General features: G+C 40.4%; 1 protein-coding gene and 1 long non-coding RNA gene across 2 annotated transcripts; one reads left to right on the forward strand and one right to left on the reverse strand.

The window, feature by feature from the left end:
* Window positions 1–673: 673 nt before the first annotated feature.
* On the forward strand, window positions 674–11,102 carry TOMM7 (translocase of outer mitochondrial membrane 7). The gene is made up of 3 exons (XM_072153798.1): window positions 674–915; window positions 8,385–8,433; window positions 10,739–11,102. Exons 1-3 carry the CDS (start codon window positions 813–815, stop codon window positions 10,752–10,754), a joined length of 168 nt encoding a protein of 55 aa, XP_072009899.1. The 5' UTR covers window positions 674–812; the 3' UTR covers window positions 10,755–11,102.
* Window positions 9,999–12,225, reverse strand: LOC140133522 (uncharacterized). The gene is made up of 3 exons (XR_011855917.1): window positions 11,984–12,225; window positions 11,080–11,169; window positions 9,999–10,053 (listed from the first exon to the last, which is right to left on the reverse strand). It is a non-coding gene; the product is annotated as an uncharacterized lncRNA (long non-coding RNA).
* Between the last annotated feature and the right edge of the window lie 4,061 nt (window positions 12,226–16,286).

The following is a 16,286-nucleotide window of genomic DNA, read 5'->3' on the forward strand; positions in this document are numbered from 1 at the left end:
TCACCAGTGTGTTTTTCTAGACACAATCCTGGATACAACGTCTTCTCTTGTGAATAAAGTGGAATTTGATAAACTTTGGGAAAGTTTCTTTTTTTCATTGCGTGCTCTACTGCTTCTGTCCACCAGATGTCGCTGTTGCAGGGCCACGAGCCGCTCACCGTGTATAGCGCTGGTAATAGCGGAGGGTGTACTTCTAATTGGTAGATTTTTGAATATTCTTTAATGGATATTTCATTATTTTTATGTTATACTCTTTGTCAGGATACAGGAGATGTTGGCTCAGTGCAGCTCTGAATCCTCTGCCCATGATATGGAGACATAATTTATAGTAATAGTCATTATAGTAATGTAACCCTGGTCATTAGTATGTCAGACCAATGTTAGTAGTCCTAGAGAGGTCTTCATGTGCCATTCATGTAGAAGGCCTGGAGAAATTGTTTAGTCATTGGATTATGCTGGTAATAATTAGTAATTAATTACACTGTGACCTATACCCTGACCAGACGTCAGCATGCAGTGTGCAGCAAGAAGCACCAGGTGGCGCTGTGAGCGCAGGAGCAGGGTCCTCTCTGTTCCGCAGTGACTGTGCGGTATGTAGTGTGTATCCCGAGCACCAGGTGGCGCTGTATGCCGTGAGCGCAGGAGCAGGGTCCTCTCTGTCCCGCAGTGACAGTGCGGCATGTGATGTGTATCCGGAGCACCAGGTGGCGCTGTATGCCGTGAGCGCAGGAGCAGGGTCCTCTCTGTCCCGCAGTGACCGTGCAGTGCTTCCGCTCAGCTGCTTCCGGTAGTCGCTGGTGTCCTCTGCAGCCATGCCTGAACTCAGCAAAGAAGCTAAACAGCGCCTGCAAAAGGTCTTCAAGTGCGGACAGTTCACCATCCGCTGGGGATTCATCCCCCTCGTCCTGTATTTAGGTCAGTATACTGTGCTCCAATCCCAGAGAGCTACAACTCCCAGCGTGCCCTTGTGCTAAGACTGTGGAGGTTGTCTCATATTTGTTATCCATGGCCTACTTCCTTCTAAAATCAACTTTTAAAATTATGCTAATGAGCCTGAGTGTGGATTCCCATGTGTTTTTAAACGCATTCAAAGGGCGCATTCACACGATGCGTTGCGTTTTTGACACATTCCACTGGCTTCAGCCTTGATTACATGATAAGGTTACATTGCGTTACCTTATACCTTACCTTAACATGTGATCAAGGCTGAAGCCAGTGGAATGTGTCAAAAACGCAACGCACAAAGCGACGCAGCGCGTCGTGTGATTGCGCCTGAAGGGTGTTTGGTCAAAAAGTTTACCATGGAATGCGCGCGTCTCTTCGAAAACACATGTTTTTCCCAAGCCTTCTCTCACTTGCATTTTGGTCCCTCTTTGATCTGGCTTTACAGACATTTAGGCCACGATCACACGTACCGCTAAGCGTCCATCATAACGCAACGCTAGCGCAAAGGGGGAGGTCCTGGGCCCGAACGCACATGCGTTCATTGTTAAGCCGTTCGCATGCGTTTCTCTGGAAACGCATGTGCGTTCGGGCCGAGGACCTCCCCCTGTGCGCTAGCGTTGCGTTATAAACGGACGTCTAGCGGTACGTGTGACCGCGGCCTTACACAGTCTCATCCTCCTTTCTTCTTCTTTAACACTTTTGCAGTGAGTACAGTTACAGGATAGGTTCTGAGGTTTGTTCCTAAGTTGCATTTGTATGTAAGTCGTAAAAAACCCTAGCCAAATTTTTCTGACAATTGGCTTTTTCAACTTTTGGGTTGTCATAAGAACCAGGATTAACAATAAACCTTAATTGCAGACGCCTGTGAGAACTGTTACAGCTGATCATTGTACCCTGGGACTAAAGTACAGTAAATTACCAACATCCAGAGGTCCGTTTGTAACTAGGGGTCGTCTGTTAGTCGGGTGTTGTTAAGTTGGGGACTACATGTACTTTCTTCAGGTAGCACAAGTTTGTGGGGGGATGGGTGGGACAGTATAAAAGTCTTTTAAACCAAATTATAGAGGGGCTTGGGTAGCAACAGTGAGATTATGCTTGATTTTGATTGTAGATCTCCTTTTGAGAGACCCTGTCACTAAACCACCCATGTCCTTATGTCCTTACCTATAGAGGAGGCGCATTGGACCTATAAAAAGGACATAGTAAAACTGGAACGAGTACAGAGGGGAGTAAACAAGATTATTAGGGAAGGCTGGCTGCTGCTGATGTACACGACGGATCCAACTGTATAGGTTTAACGACGTGTGAACCCAGCCTAAGCTGTTAGCTAGCTGCGTTTTTTGCGGCTAACTCATAGCCACGATATGCAATCATGTGAGTGATGCTTTAGGGCAGTGGTCCCCAAACTATGGCCTGCAGGCCACATGCAACCCCCTAATGCCTAATTTATCCGGCCCACAGGTGCTCCCTGAGTAATGATGATCAGGGGTATGTTCCACTGTGGAGATTCCCGGTTGGCTGGACTCCCCTCTCCCCAGTCTAGCAGTTGGGCCACAATTTTATGGTGTTTTTTTCTTTGCGTCTCACAGCAAAAACGGCATGCGCAGACGGCAGGCTTTGCGGACGAGGGCGCGTAGCTGCACGTTGAAGATGTCTGCTAGGATCAAAGAGGCTACTGGGGTGTGGAGTAACCGCGCCATGTAGCCTCAGCTTCGGCTACTCCACTCCACAGTCGCCTCTTTAGAAAATCTGAATATTAGGGAAATAAAAGTTATAAAAAGGTTGCGGGGACGTGAGGATTAGTCTTTAAAAGGGCTATCCTCACGTCCAATAGATGCACCTACTACTCGATATACCTTTATAAGTAGGTACATGGTGGTAGGTTTCCTTTAAGGGACTGTAAACGGAATTCCATTGTGTAAACCATGTGTTTATTTTGCCTTTTCTTTCTTATTACATTAAGTTAATGTTGTGGTTGCGTAAACATAATGTTAACAGTGTAAATACAGCATGTAAATGCAGCATAAGTGTTTACAAGAAAACTAATTGAGCTTGGACTATCCCTTAAAACTTTTCTCAATGGAAGAAGTAAAGTTGATGATTCAACAACTTTTACCTCATGTCATGGAAAATAGACCTTGCAGGGAAGCGGAAGGCAGTATTTTAGCAAATCTTTGCCAAATGTGCTGTAATATAGAAGTTGTGAAGCAAAAGGAGAAATAAAAATCTGAATGAAAATTGAAAGCCAAGTGACATTTTTTTCCCTCAATATTTTATGCAAAGTAGCTTTGAATTACGTTATAGTATAAATATAGTTATTACTTTATCTAATACATATTAAAAGGGAGGGCGGCGTTTTAGGTAATTTACCAACATACATCTAATAGTCCTGCACCTCTCTCTTGATATGGGAAGTGAAGCCTCCTGTCTGTTACCTCATGAGCCAGACGTTCCTGTCCACAAAATGGCTGCTGATGGAGGGTCATGTGATCTCTAGCTGTCGATGAGCAATCACACTGCCAGGACCTTATGATAGTATAAGGTCATGGACAGTTAGAGAGAGTGAGTGTCGGAGATAGCGCTTTGCTCATAATACTCAATGGAGCGCAAAGTACATATTTGAGAAAAGTGAGAACAGGCCCTCCCATTGTCTAGATTGCAATGGTCCTTTCTCGAGGTTGTCATGGCAGGCTTCGGCCTAGTGAAACTCCTCTGACCTGCCTTCTTAGTACTACTATTACATCAGAAATTAAGGGCAATACACAGAAATGCAGAAGTGGTGAAGTGATTCGTGTACAGCAATCTCATTTCTGCCCATTGCTATTTTTTTGTTGAGAGGTTTCAGTTTGAAAAGGTGATAATGCCAGTTACTATTTCTTTATTTTCTGGAAATATGACTCCAAGACCGCATGTTCAGGAAACCTGGTGAAACTATGAAAAACAAAAAAAAAATGTTTAAACCAGGCTCTAAAAAAGGCCCTATTACAATTTTTTTTCCAATCCCCCATATTCAATAGCCATGTGTCCTATTTGCACATGTCCCCTATAGAAAGGACATGTGCAAACCCTAGAAACACAATTCTGGTGTCATATTAAACAGTATATATATCAGAATCACTATCCACTATTAAAGTTGTAGTAAAAAAGCGATTTTATATATATAATATATATAGCTTTCTATTTCCAATATTATAAATTCAAGGCTACATTGACACAACTGTCATGGGGACATATATACGGCCTGCGATAGGCACACGGTGGTGGTACAGTACCACACACTAACATGTTCTATCTTCTCCTGTCTGTACGGCCATGTACCGCTATCTCCTATGGAGAGGGCAGGGGTCATCCCTCCTTCTCTGTTGCACACCAATATGTATGTTGGGCTACGGTCGTGTAAATGTGGCCTAATAGTGGATATTTCCGGTTCTTTAAAGAATCCATACACAAGCATATCATATGAAAGTGGAGATTCTCCTTTTTCATTTATCAGCTAATTTAAAAAATAGAAAAAAATGTGTAATTACCGTAATAAAACTATCCTATTAAGTTAAAATCTCACAGGTTGTGAAAATACGAAGTAAAATTGTTATGATATGTAAAGCTTTTCCAAAGATATCGTCATCTAAAGAAGCGCATAGCTGAACTGCAAAAATTGGCCTGGACATTCGGGCATCAATGACCCTTCGGTCATGAAGGGGTTAATAGAGTCATTATTAAATAATACCCGTCACAGAAAATACAAGCTGTTATGTTTGATGTGGCGGCTCATCGGGGAGGCAGCTGAGTAAAGGATAGGTAAATTGAGTCTATATTTATGCACGCACCAATTTCACGCTGCTGTTGTCAGTCCGTGAGCCTTGGGCCTTTCAGAGTCCTGAGGGTGCGGTCACACATTGAGTTTTCAAACACATTAAGACAGCTGAGAGGTGATTGGCCTCATAACATTACTGTTAACATTTGCGTTTCCAAAATGGTATGTAAATATGGTGTTAACACTTGCATTTTGTTAACATATTCATTAACGTACCATTTTATAAAAGCAAATGTCAACTATAATGTAATTAGGCCAATCACCTCTCCTCAGGTGTTGCAATGCGTTTTAATGGCAGCGTGAAACTGTCCTTAGACAACCTCTTTAATCCACAAATAGGACAACTCAATCTGATATTGTTAATTGTTAGTGGTGGTAGTCATGGCTTTCTATGGAACAATGGGAAAAAGTCTATCTTTAATGAATTTCATTATCTCATCTGATTCACTGGTTAATTTTTTTTTCCCAACCCCACAATGTTTATTGGTTGTTTGAAAAATCCACTTTATTTTCTGCTGAGTGCATTTTTGGAGGGATGTGTCACCAATGAAACTATACAGATGATATGTAATTGGGTGACACTGCAATCTTCAGTTCCAAGGAAAGTGGGCATCGCCCATTACTGTAACTATGACTGCTCATACTGCATACATTGTTTATTAAAGGGAACCTGTCACCAGGAGAGCCATTTTTAGCACTCCCCCAGTCCCCACAGAGCATAGTACATACACTGCCAAAGTGTTTTTGTGTAAAAAATAGGTTTTACAGAAAAAAAGATGTGTTATATTGTACCTTTCATTAGCATCTGTTGTGTGACTAGGCAGTTGCCAAATGGGAGGGGCTGGAAAGGAGCAGTTCCCCCCCACCCTTGGGGAACAGCTACTCCATGTGACCTTTTCAAATATATGAAAACACCCATCACTGGGCTTAGCGAAGCCCCTGCTCCTCTACAGCCAATCCCGAGTGTGGGGAGTTATTCATGTATTTGAAAAGGTCACATGTTCCCCAAGGGTGGGGGGGGGGACTGCTCCTTTCCAGACCCTCCTAATTGGCAACTACCTAGTCACACAGCAGATGCTAATGAAAGGTACAATATAACATATCTTTTTCTGTAAAACCTATTTTTAATACAAAAACACTTTGGCAGTGTATGTACTATGCTCTGTGGGGACTGGGGGAGTGCTAAAAATGGGTCTCCTGGTGACAGGTTCCCTTTAAATACTCTGATTTCATGAAACTACTAACCCCTTCAGGTAGGGTATGAAATGTCCTTAGAATTGTCTAGAATTCCCACATTTGTGTGAAATCTCTCCCATTTTTCAAGATTAAAAGCTGCAGGGGCGTTGTCACTGCAGATGCCCCTATCTTCAGTTCTATATAAGCAAGAAACAGTTTTTTTGGTGTCATAGTAAAGATAAGAATTTTTTTTTGCATCCTTTATCTCCACAAGGCTGATTTAGTCTGAAAGAAGATATACTTATGTTAAATATGACATCAAACCATGTTTCAATGTACTAAAGAACCATAGATGGAGGCAGCGGAAGTGATGCTCCCTTTTCCAACTTTAAACTTGATTCTTCTTGGGCAAATATTATTCTTCTCTGCTCATTCACAGATGACGTTGGAGAAGATGTTTTATAGGTAAACTGGCAAGATCTCACATAGAAGCGAATTGTAGAAAGGACATTTCATACTCTACTTGAGGGGGCTGCTAATGAGGAAAAATCTGGTGACAGATTTCCTTAAGGGGGGTTATCATTAAAGGGGCATTATGGAAGTGTTGGTGGTGTTGGGACCATCATTAGCCACACCATTGGCTCTTGCCTTATTTCAGCAGTTCTATATCCCAGGCCATCAAACAAAAGCCACCAATGCTCTCAGAAATGATCATGGGAGCTTTGTATGGGGGAACAACCATGCTGCTGCTGGTATTACATGTGCTCTGAATTTTTTTTTTTTAATAATCATGTGGTGTCATTACTCAATCGAGAAGTACATTTTCACCTTAGCAAGTTTATTTCTGGGCATTGCAAATTTTTTTTTTATTAGTTTCAGTTTGAAAAGGTGATAATATCAGTCTTTATACCAAGCCGTAAATCCCCATAATGCTCTACACGGAGATAAGAATAAGAATAGCAAAGTGGTTTTTAAAGCTTATATACAAATATATCATGCAGGGTTTAATCTTAAGCTGGGGCACCGTGCACCAGCATATGATAAATCCCCCTAGGGTGCGGGCTAGAGAGAAATTTAAGGATGCAGAGTGTTGGTGTTGACGGAGTGGGTGAAAGTTCCTTACGCTGCGGCGTAAGAAGGGAAGTGTAAGACAGTAGGACATTTCCACTTTTTGGTTATTGCAAATAGGACATGTCACAATTTTTTTCCTTTTTTTCAATGCAACCTTGAGATGTCCTCAAGTGCTGAAGGAAGTGGCAGTGGTAGGGATGTAATGACTTCATCATGGTGTTTTCCTCTAAAGGAATAAGCTGAAAATAACTAATATTTCTTTTAGAATATACCAATAAACCTCAATGCCACCAAAATGTCAGACACTGGCGCTGAGGTAGACTCCATACTATCAAAGTACAACATTTCCATACAAAAGGAGGTTTTGACACTGAAAAAGCAGCAGCGTCTATGGTAGTGCTAATAAGTAGAAGGTTAATTAAAGGGGTTGTCCACTTTCGGCAAATAATTGATATACAGGTATACAGTTTTCTAATATACTTTCTGTATCGATTCCTTACGGTTTTCTAGATCTGTTTGCTGTCCTGCTATAGAAAGCTTCTATCTGTCCTTGACCATGTGATGGACACGCAGGTGCATGAGGCGCTATTATCACGTTATCATCAGAGATGTGTGCACCTGCATGTCCATCACATGACCATGGACAGATTTCTATCCACTGAAAGTAAACACAGAAGCTTTCTATAGCAGGACAGCAAGCAGAGATCTAGAAAACAGTGAGGAAATGACACAAAGTATATTGGAAAATTGCATAACTTTTCATTACACAAACTAGATCAATTATTTGCTGAAAGTGGACAACCCCTTTAAGTAGTAGGTCCCCTCACTATTTGAAGTGGTTGATGTGGGATCCTGCATAACCCTAAGATCTAACCTTATGGTAAAGCTGACACACATTAGATAGGCCTGAAATTTGGTGTTTTGGTAGAATATTCACAAAGGTGTGGGGTGTTATTTGTGCCCTCTGTGCAGCTTTTAGAATCCTCATAAGAGCAGGATATATTCAAACAGTGGCTGAAAAATATATTGTCTGAAAATGTTCCATTTTTGCCACTGATGACAAATAGGTGACTTAGGCTAGATGCGAAATAAGCATATGCCATATATTTTTTGAACAGGTGTCACAATACTTATTAATGGATCAGTGCCCACGGACGTTGTTTTAACGGACCAGGTGACTGATCCCTTAATAAGTAGAATGCTTTTTCCACAGATAACTTATCATTAGCCAAGACTATTGTCTAAGTTAAAAAGTTGCACTTTTATACTAATATGATGCTCTGTGCTGTACTTCTGTTGGTTGTCTGTGTCGTAGCTTTAAAATGGGTTGTTACTCTTGGTTTTAAGAAAAACATATCACTCTCTTTTTGCCTTACAGGATTTAAAAGGGGAGCTGACCCCGGGATGCCGGAACCCTCCGTACTAAGGTAACTGCGTTACTGAGTAATATTGTAAACGCTCAACCTCCTGTATCACTTGATAAAAGTTCATATTGGAGGATTATTATTGGAGTGGAGGAAGTTATTAAAGAGATATTAATGGCTAGTTCTATTGGAGGACCCCAACTTTTATAAGACTGGAAAGAGTTTAAACCCTATTTGCCGAAGGAAATTGGCCAATTGTATCATGAACCCTTGACATAGTTGGTGGCCTGCTACGTTTCCTATTCATATTGGTTACAAAAGACGGCCATATTGAATTAATTATTTTATTATTTGATTAATTTTCTACATTCTTTGTAAATGGACAGTTGTCCAAGATGGAAATATTCCTTTATTTCAATAGTTCGTTCTATAGAAGGTTTTCAGAAATTAACATAAACCTCTCCCACCTACAAAACTTTCAGCTGGGGGTTATGCCATTGAAACTTTTTTTTGAAGGATTCCCACATTGTAACATGTGATCCCGTCCTTACTTATAGTCTGCCACACATGGTTTTCACTTGAGCCGTTTACAAAATTTGAATGTTGTCCGAAACCATTTACGTAGAAGGGAAAGCATGATGTGAACAGATCTTTTTATATATATCTCATTTCTGCGCTCACTTTGCATGAGTAACTTCCTTAATTGCTTTCCAGAGAGGTTTCTCTTTTTTTTTTTCTTTTTTTTTTTGGGGGGGGCGGGGGGAGGGGGATCAGATTATACTTTTTATTTCTAACAATAGCCAAATCCAGTTCTCACCCGTCGTAGAGGATGTTGCACAATAAAATGTTTATAGCGCATCCCATTATTCACTTCATAAATGTAAACTCTTATATTTCACAACGTATCAGTAAATCGGGGGTCTTCGTATATATTTTAACAGATTTAACTTAAAGGGTTACACCCAAGTTGTAACCATAGGATGTGCCATCACTTTATGATCAACGAGGCTGAGCTGATACTCAGGAGTCGTTCATCTTCACTGTTGTTCCTCTACGGTCCTCTTCACTAAAACAAAGTGCAATATGCTCTAGCAAGTTATCTTGCCCTCTTTTCCAGAAAGTGCCCCCAACAAATGATCCTCAAAACCAGAGGATCTGTAAGGGACAGGGATTGATGACACCCCATAGCTTGGGGAAGACTGCTCTAGTTCTCGACTTGGCCACCCCTATACACTTCTAGGTGGGACAGGCAATAAAGGAATTGTAACCTGAAAGATTCTGTGAAAAATGAACAAACAATAAATTTAAAAAAAGTAAAATATAAATGTGATGTCTTGTATGCAACCCGTACTGTACTGATAAATTCTGTAGTATTCAAACAGAAGCCAGTTACAGCAGTGACACATAGCAGAGGGTAGGAGCTGTGCAGCAGTACTTTGAAGAGCTCTCACACACCAGTGCACCAGATTGCATCAAATTCAATTCCACGTATAAGTGTGTTGACCAGTTCTTATATCAAACACTGGCTGTAGCTTTGTATGGTTCGAGCAGCTTGTAGACTACCATTAAAATGAGGCAACAAATGCAGCAAGAAGGGAGGATTTTAATTACGTAAAACAAGCTGTACGGTGGCTTTTCCACTCTTTTGCCATTTGTCTTCTGGAGAAACAACCTTTCATTTTCCTGAGTCAAGAAGTTAATAATAACATGTAAATATGGCCGTCTGAAAAATCCCATATTTCACATTTAATGGGGGGGTTTCGGTAATGAGTGGGATTAATGGACAGGAAACAGAACTCCCTCCCAACAATTTACTTTATCTCCAACATCTCATAGTCTGAACTCTCCTACAACTGTAGACGTCTTCTGTATCTTGGCTCTATGGATATTCTGTTATTACACCGATTGTTCTGCTTTGTCCCATTACAGATCAGGGAGTTTTAAAAGCTGAGTTTTCTGCAGAGAGAGGGAACCTCTGGCCATTATTTAAATTTCCTCATGAGATTTACTATGCTTTTTTTTTTTTTTTAAAAAGAAAACTCCAAAATAAACCAGAAGTAAAAGGAATCCCTTTGTCCGTCACAGAAGGAGAAGTGAAGGAAATTCTTTGACTTTTTTCCATCTAACGTTGCTGAGATGTTTACTAATTTTAGTTTGGGGCACATGATGGACTTGGTGAAAACCTAGAAAAACCAGTAAAATCCTTTCACTTTGACTTCATTTAAAGGGGTGGTCCGGTTTCATTATATTTTATATTATATCCAGTGGATATCTAAAAATAACAATATAGTGAAAGAGATCCCAGCTACTTGTTTTATCATTGCTTCGATTAAGATATCTACATAATGCGTTGTGCTCTCTTTTTCAGTTTATTATGGGGATGAAGATTTTGGCATCAAAGATATCTAAAACAAGCATGGAAGAAAAAATAAAGACCAGTGACCAAGTGTAAAACTATTATTGCATACGGCATAAAATATGGCTGGTTCTGCAGATGACGTGACCAGGATCTGTGGCGTCTTATTGCACAAGTTGTTTTTGTGCAGGACTTTGTCCCTGAAGAAGCAGCAAAAGTTTTACAGCCTTGTTCATATTATTTAAGCGTTTTTTACTTGCAATGTTTTACTCCTGTGATCTGTTGTTGTACATTTTCTGTCTAAATGTATCACTGTCCAACATATGGTAATTCTGTATTTCAATAAACTACACCTGTGTTGCAGGAATAATTCATATCCACATTGTCCCGTAGTTGGAAGTTTTAGGATCTTTTGTAGATCTTGCTGTAAACGCCAAGTCTTTCTGAAGTCAAGAAAATCATAAAAAGAGATAAGCCTCTAATTTTGGATCTGTGACTGCAGTTATATAGTGTTTTTATTCAAAGGGAACCTGTCATCAGAAATAAGCCTGATAAACCACTACCATTATGTTGTCAAGCAGCTGAACTGCTTCTAGATCATGTTCGTTTCATGACCCAGCTTGGTGGCATCATCCAGAATCTACTTTGAAGTGAGATGTTAATTGGTTGTATAAAGTTGAAGAGGAGGAGAGTTTAACACTGAAGTCAAGCTCTCCTTGCCTCTGAACACCACCATTTATGTGATTGACATCATGCTCCAGACTTAAGGATCTGCTTAATGATGTCTTTGAATGCACGACCATCAATTACAGTGAAGAGGGCACTGCAAGGCAGGGAGAGCTTGACTTCAATGTTAAACGCTTCTCCTCCTTGACTTCATAAAAGCAACCTCTCACTTCAAAGTTGATTTTCTGGATGATGCCACCACACCAGAGCATGAAAGCTACAAGCTGCTCAGCGACTTGATAACATACTGGTCATGGTTTATTAGGCCAATTTGTGATGACAGGTTCGCTTTAAGGGTTTTTTTTAACGTGTAAAATAATGTTGGTCATCTTGAAGTTGCAGAGGGGTTAAGGAAACCTAGATTTTAGATAAAGAATGTACATAATGAAGGAGTGTAAAGCAGGGGCATCTACAGGCTTATATTTGCCAAGAAAATTGAAAGGGGTATTCTTAAATATACAAATGTATACACAATTCACGTTCTCTAATTCAGTGTTAACAAAAATACAGTAATTCAGATATAATTCCTACCTGTCCCTATCGGTCCTTGGTTGTCCCTGGATACGACCATAAACTGACGGTGTTTAGGGAAATTCCTCTCTGATGAATACTGTAGGGTGAGGAGAAGGCGGCAGAGATCGCTACAGACATGGGCACTTCCTGTCCAGGAATAGATGAGCTCTTGCCATAAGTATTCTTTGTAATGAATAAAGGTAGTTTGTAGTAATGAACGGCTTGGAGACTGGTTTTCTCATTGCTTGGGGCCTAACTCTGCAAACCCTACCATGAAGAGCACAAGGTGGATCATTGGCATCGGTCACATTACATTTTTTTCCAGAAGTGAAAAAATACTATTTTTTTTTTTTTTTTTTTTTTTTTATAGCCGAGGAGTAATAAGTAATTCATAGGCAATTTATGCCTATGTATTAAATTCTAGTTATCTTAACAAAACTTCTCTCCAGAAACAAATACTCCCCAGATGGCAGGGAATATGGTTATATATGTGTCTCCTACTCTTCTATGTATAGATCACATATAAAAGTGATCTAAAGGTCACAATTACGGTACATACGGGACCTTGCCCAAGTATTCGGGCCCTTGAACCCTTCTACCTTTTGCCACGTTTCAGGCTTCAAATATAGATATAAAATTGTAATATTTTTGGTGAAGATTCAACAACAAGTGGGACAATTGTGAAGTGGAACAAAATTTATTGATATTTTCAACTTTTGTAAAAAAAATAATAAACTGAATAAGGGGACGTGCAATATTATTCTGCTCCTTTACTTTCAGTGAAGCAAACTCACTCCAGAAGTGCAGTGAGGATCACCTTCTCTGTGATAGTCTCAGGCTTCTCCGTCGTGAAGACCAAGGAACACACCAGGCAGATCCGTGATGCTGTTATGGAGAAGTTTAAAGCCGGATTTGGACGCAAAATGATTTCACAAAGTTTAAACATCCCAATGAGCCCTGTGCAAGCAATCGTATTGTAATGGAAGGAGTATCAGACCACTGCAAATCTACCAAGACCCGGCCGTCCCTCTAAACTTTCATCTCACACAATCCATAAAAAGTCATGCACTGGTCAATGAAACCAAAATCAAACTTTTCGGCCACAATACCAAACGTTATGTTTGACGTAAAACAGCACAGCTCATCCCTCTGAACACACCATCCTCGCTGTCACACATGGTGGGGCAAGTATCATGGTTTGAACCTGCTTTTTTCGGCATGAAATGTGGCAAAAGGTAGAAAAGTTCAAGGGGGGCCGAATACATTTGCAGGGTAGTGTATAGTAGTGATCCAATGATAACAACTCACAATGTCATGCAGAAAAGACTTGCGTTGCATCTTCTGTACATTCCTCTCACCCTCTGCTCAGGGAATCCCTGTAGTGTCTTCAGTGATATTACAGGATTCCCCTGCAGTTAAAGCACTTCGTAAACTCCCTATTTTGAGTAGGCTGCTGTGACAGGTTACTGCATCAGGATGTTGGTGTGATTGCCTGATCCTACCAATGGCTCTTTGTGGAAGAGTGCACAGTGCCTTGCTAGTGCTCTTTACTACTTTAGCTCTAAACCGCAGTAGAAGGTCATGTGACTGGAGCATCGTCAGTATGAACTGTGTAACTGAGCTCTGGACACATGACCTTGCATCAGTACTGCAATAGAGTAAGAGGGAAGAAAAGTATCATGTGTACTTAAGGAGTAAAATTGCCTCTCCATGCATCTATGACGCTTTACAGGCGGTAATGCGAACTCTGATCGGTGGTCACTTATGCACACTGTCCCTCCATAAAAGGTGATTTTGCTGAGTAAATTATATATTACTGCTGAGACAGTAATCATCCACACATATTAAGAAAATATGCAGAAAAGGCATAAAACAGACCATCATTGGGCTGAGAATAAAGAAGAAATCCATCAGGGAGAAAGCAGAAATGTAAGGATCAGCCAAAACCAGTATTTTGGTACAAGAATGATGGGAAGAAAAAAGTATGATGAAGGCTTGCAGTTTTTGATCCAAAGCACACCATTCCCGATGGTGGGTGCAATGTGATGTTATGGGCATACACGGCACTGGGTCACTAGTGGTTATTAATGATGTGACTGAAGACAAAAGCAGCCAGATAAATTCTGATATGCATAGGGATGTGCTTTCTTATCATATTTAATGCAGCACTTCACAATACAGGGGGACAATAACCCAAAACATACTGCAAACACAACCCATGAGTTTTTAAAGCGTAATTGTAAAGGACTTGGCACAGCCGGAGATAGCCTTTAAAAACAATCCCAATGATACCTGTATCATGCTACTGGCTATTTCCTATCCTGAGATATAGTGCTAATAGATATATGAGGCTATTTGTAATATCCTCTCAGCTTTTCCGGAAGGGGGCTGAACTTCTTGGTTGGGGCATCAGCTATGATGCCAATAACATTCAGGGCATTCACGTGAACGTGCACAAACAGCGCAGCCAATCAGGACACAATCAGTGTTACTGCTTGTGCAGAGAAAGGCAGGGAAGACAGAGCACTGGAGCTCTGCATCATACAGTAATCTACTCATCCAAAGACAAAGGGACAACATGGCTACATTTATGGGAAATTATCTCCACACAGGTAGATTTTTTCAATAACATACAATTGAAAAAATGTATATATTTAGCAAACTAATTAAATAAAATGGGAATGCCCAGTTGAGAATTACCTTTAATACTGTATGAAACAATGTGGCATAAATGATGTCACTTGAAATGTTCTAGGAAGTCGATCTGAATTGAAATGTTGAAATTCTCACGGATGTTAACATTGCTTCATAATCGCAGTCAAGCATCATAGACTAAACACGGGATATGAAAGTTGATATTCTACGCATAATTACAACATAACCTAATTAATACAATAGGTTGTACTGAAGAACTTAGCATCTCTGTTTCTGGGTGCATTGTTTTTTTTTAAAAAAAATTAGGTTGGCCAAATTCCAAACGTACAATGTACGTTGTAGACTCATACATTACTATTCTATGATTAAGCAACTATCTACAAACATTCAGTGAATTGATATAATGAATTTCCCCACAGTGATTCACAGGATGGTGCAGTTGGTCTTCAACATTTGGGTTCTTGGTTCACATTTGACCGATGCCAACATCAGTAATAGGTTTAAATGTAACTTGGTGTGGGTTGTAAAAGCATTACCTTCTCCTGACCTCTCACCAACCCACCGCCTTGCTTTGCATTGATGATAAGCAGTAATTTTGTAACCGTGAATGAGGCATCTTTTCTTCTGAAAGAGATGTACTGGTTTGGCACAATGCCAAGTTGTATAAAAAGTCTTCTTGAAAGTCTGATTTTTCCACTGAATTCTATTTCCAGCACTCACTACTACCAGAGAGCTGAGCGTTGTGTTCTGCAATGTCCCACACATGTTCTGTAATGTCCCCATGTAGATAACAATCCAACTTGGGACATCTCTTTTAAGGTCCTGGGCGGATTTGATTAAGAAGTGACAAAAAGTCTTCTTAACAAGTCTCTAGGTCTTGCACCACTGGAGGACCAGGGTGAATGAATTGGGAGATCCCTGTGGTCTGGTCACAATGAAATAGTTGGTCTATGCAATGTTGGTCAATAGACTTATAAGATTCCAACTGTATCAAAAAGATTCACTATTCCTGTGCCCCAGCTCAGGTTTTTCGCCCTAGAAAAAAGCAGAAAATCATGAGCAAGAACCTGCACAAAGCCCATATCTTTGTTCTGTATACTATCACCCAATATTGTACAATTTAAGGTCATTGTCACACAAATACTTGCCCGCGTGTAGAAACTAGATGTTTGGTGCCCACAATTGGACAGGATTTCACCCTATGAGATCAGACTTCAAATATGGAATTTCTACCTGGAGACATTATAAGCTTTTGTGAAATTGACCTTATGTTGTATTGATTGGCCGAAATTTTTCACCACAATTTTTCAAAGTGAAAGAATACTGTTCAGGTTGTAAAGGTAAAATTATAAGATGGGGTGGCAGCTGGGAGAGCTAATTTTCAAGGCACTTGTACATTAGTTAATGGGCTATTCTGGGATTGTTTTTATCAACTATCTTTAGGATTGGTGATCAATATTTGGTCATCCGGGGTCTAAGACTTGGCATCCCAGCCAATGAGCTCTGAGGTCTCTTCATATCCTACCATGTACTTATGCTGTATTTGTTATTGCAACCTGAAGGAAGTGTTGTCACGAGCCTATGGAGTAGTAGGTGCACCCATTAAACTGCTGCAACAGCTTCAAACCGCACAGGAATACTCTTTGTAGCCTCCTTTATGAATCGG

The sequence above is a fragment of the Engystomops pustulosus genome, chromosome 5 (genome assembly GCF_040894005.1).
Source record: "Engystomops pustulosus chromosome 5, aEngPut4.maternal, whole genome shotgun sequence".
In the NCBI taxonomy this organism is placed as follows: Eukaryota; Metazoa; Chordata; class Amphibia; order Anura; family Leptodactylidae; genus Engystomops; species Engystomops pustulosus.

What these genes read in the sequence shown, in the direction of transcription:
- TOMM7 (XM_072153798.1), top strand. Translation starts at nt 813, where the DNA reads ATGCCTGAACTCAGCAAAGAAGCTAAACAGCGCCTGCAAAAGGTCTTC. An exon ending in CCCCCTCGTCCTGTATTTAG is followed by an intron (nt 916 to 8,384) that starts GTCAGTATACTG and finishes TTTGCCTTACAG; the next exon opens with GATTTAAAAGGGGAGCTGAC.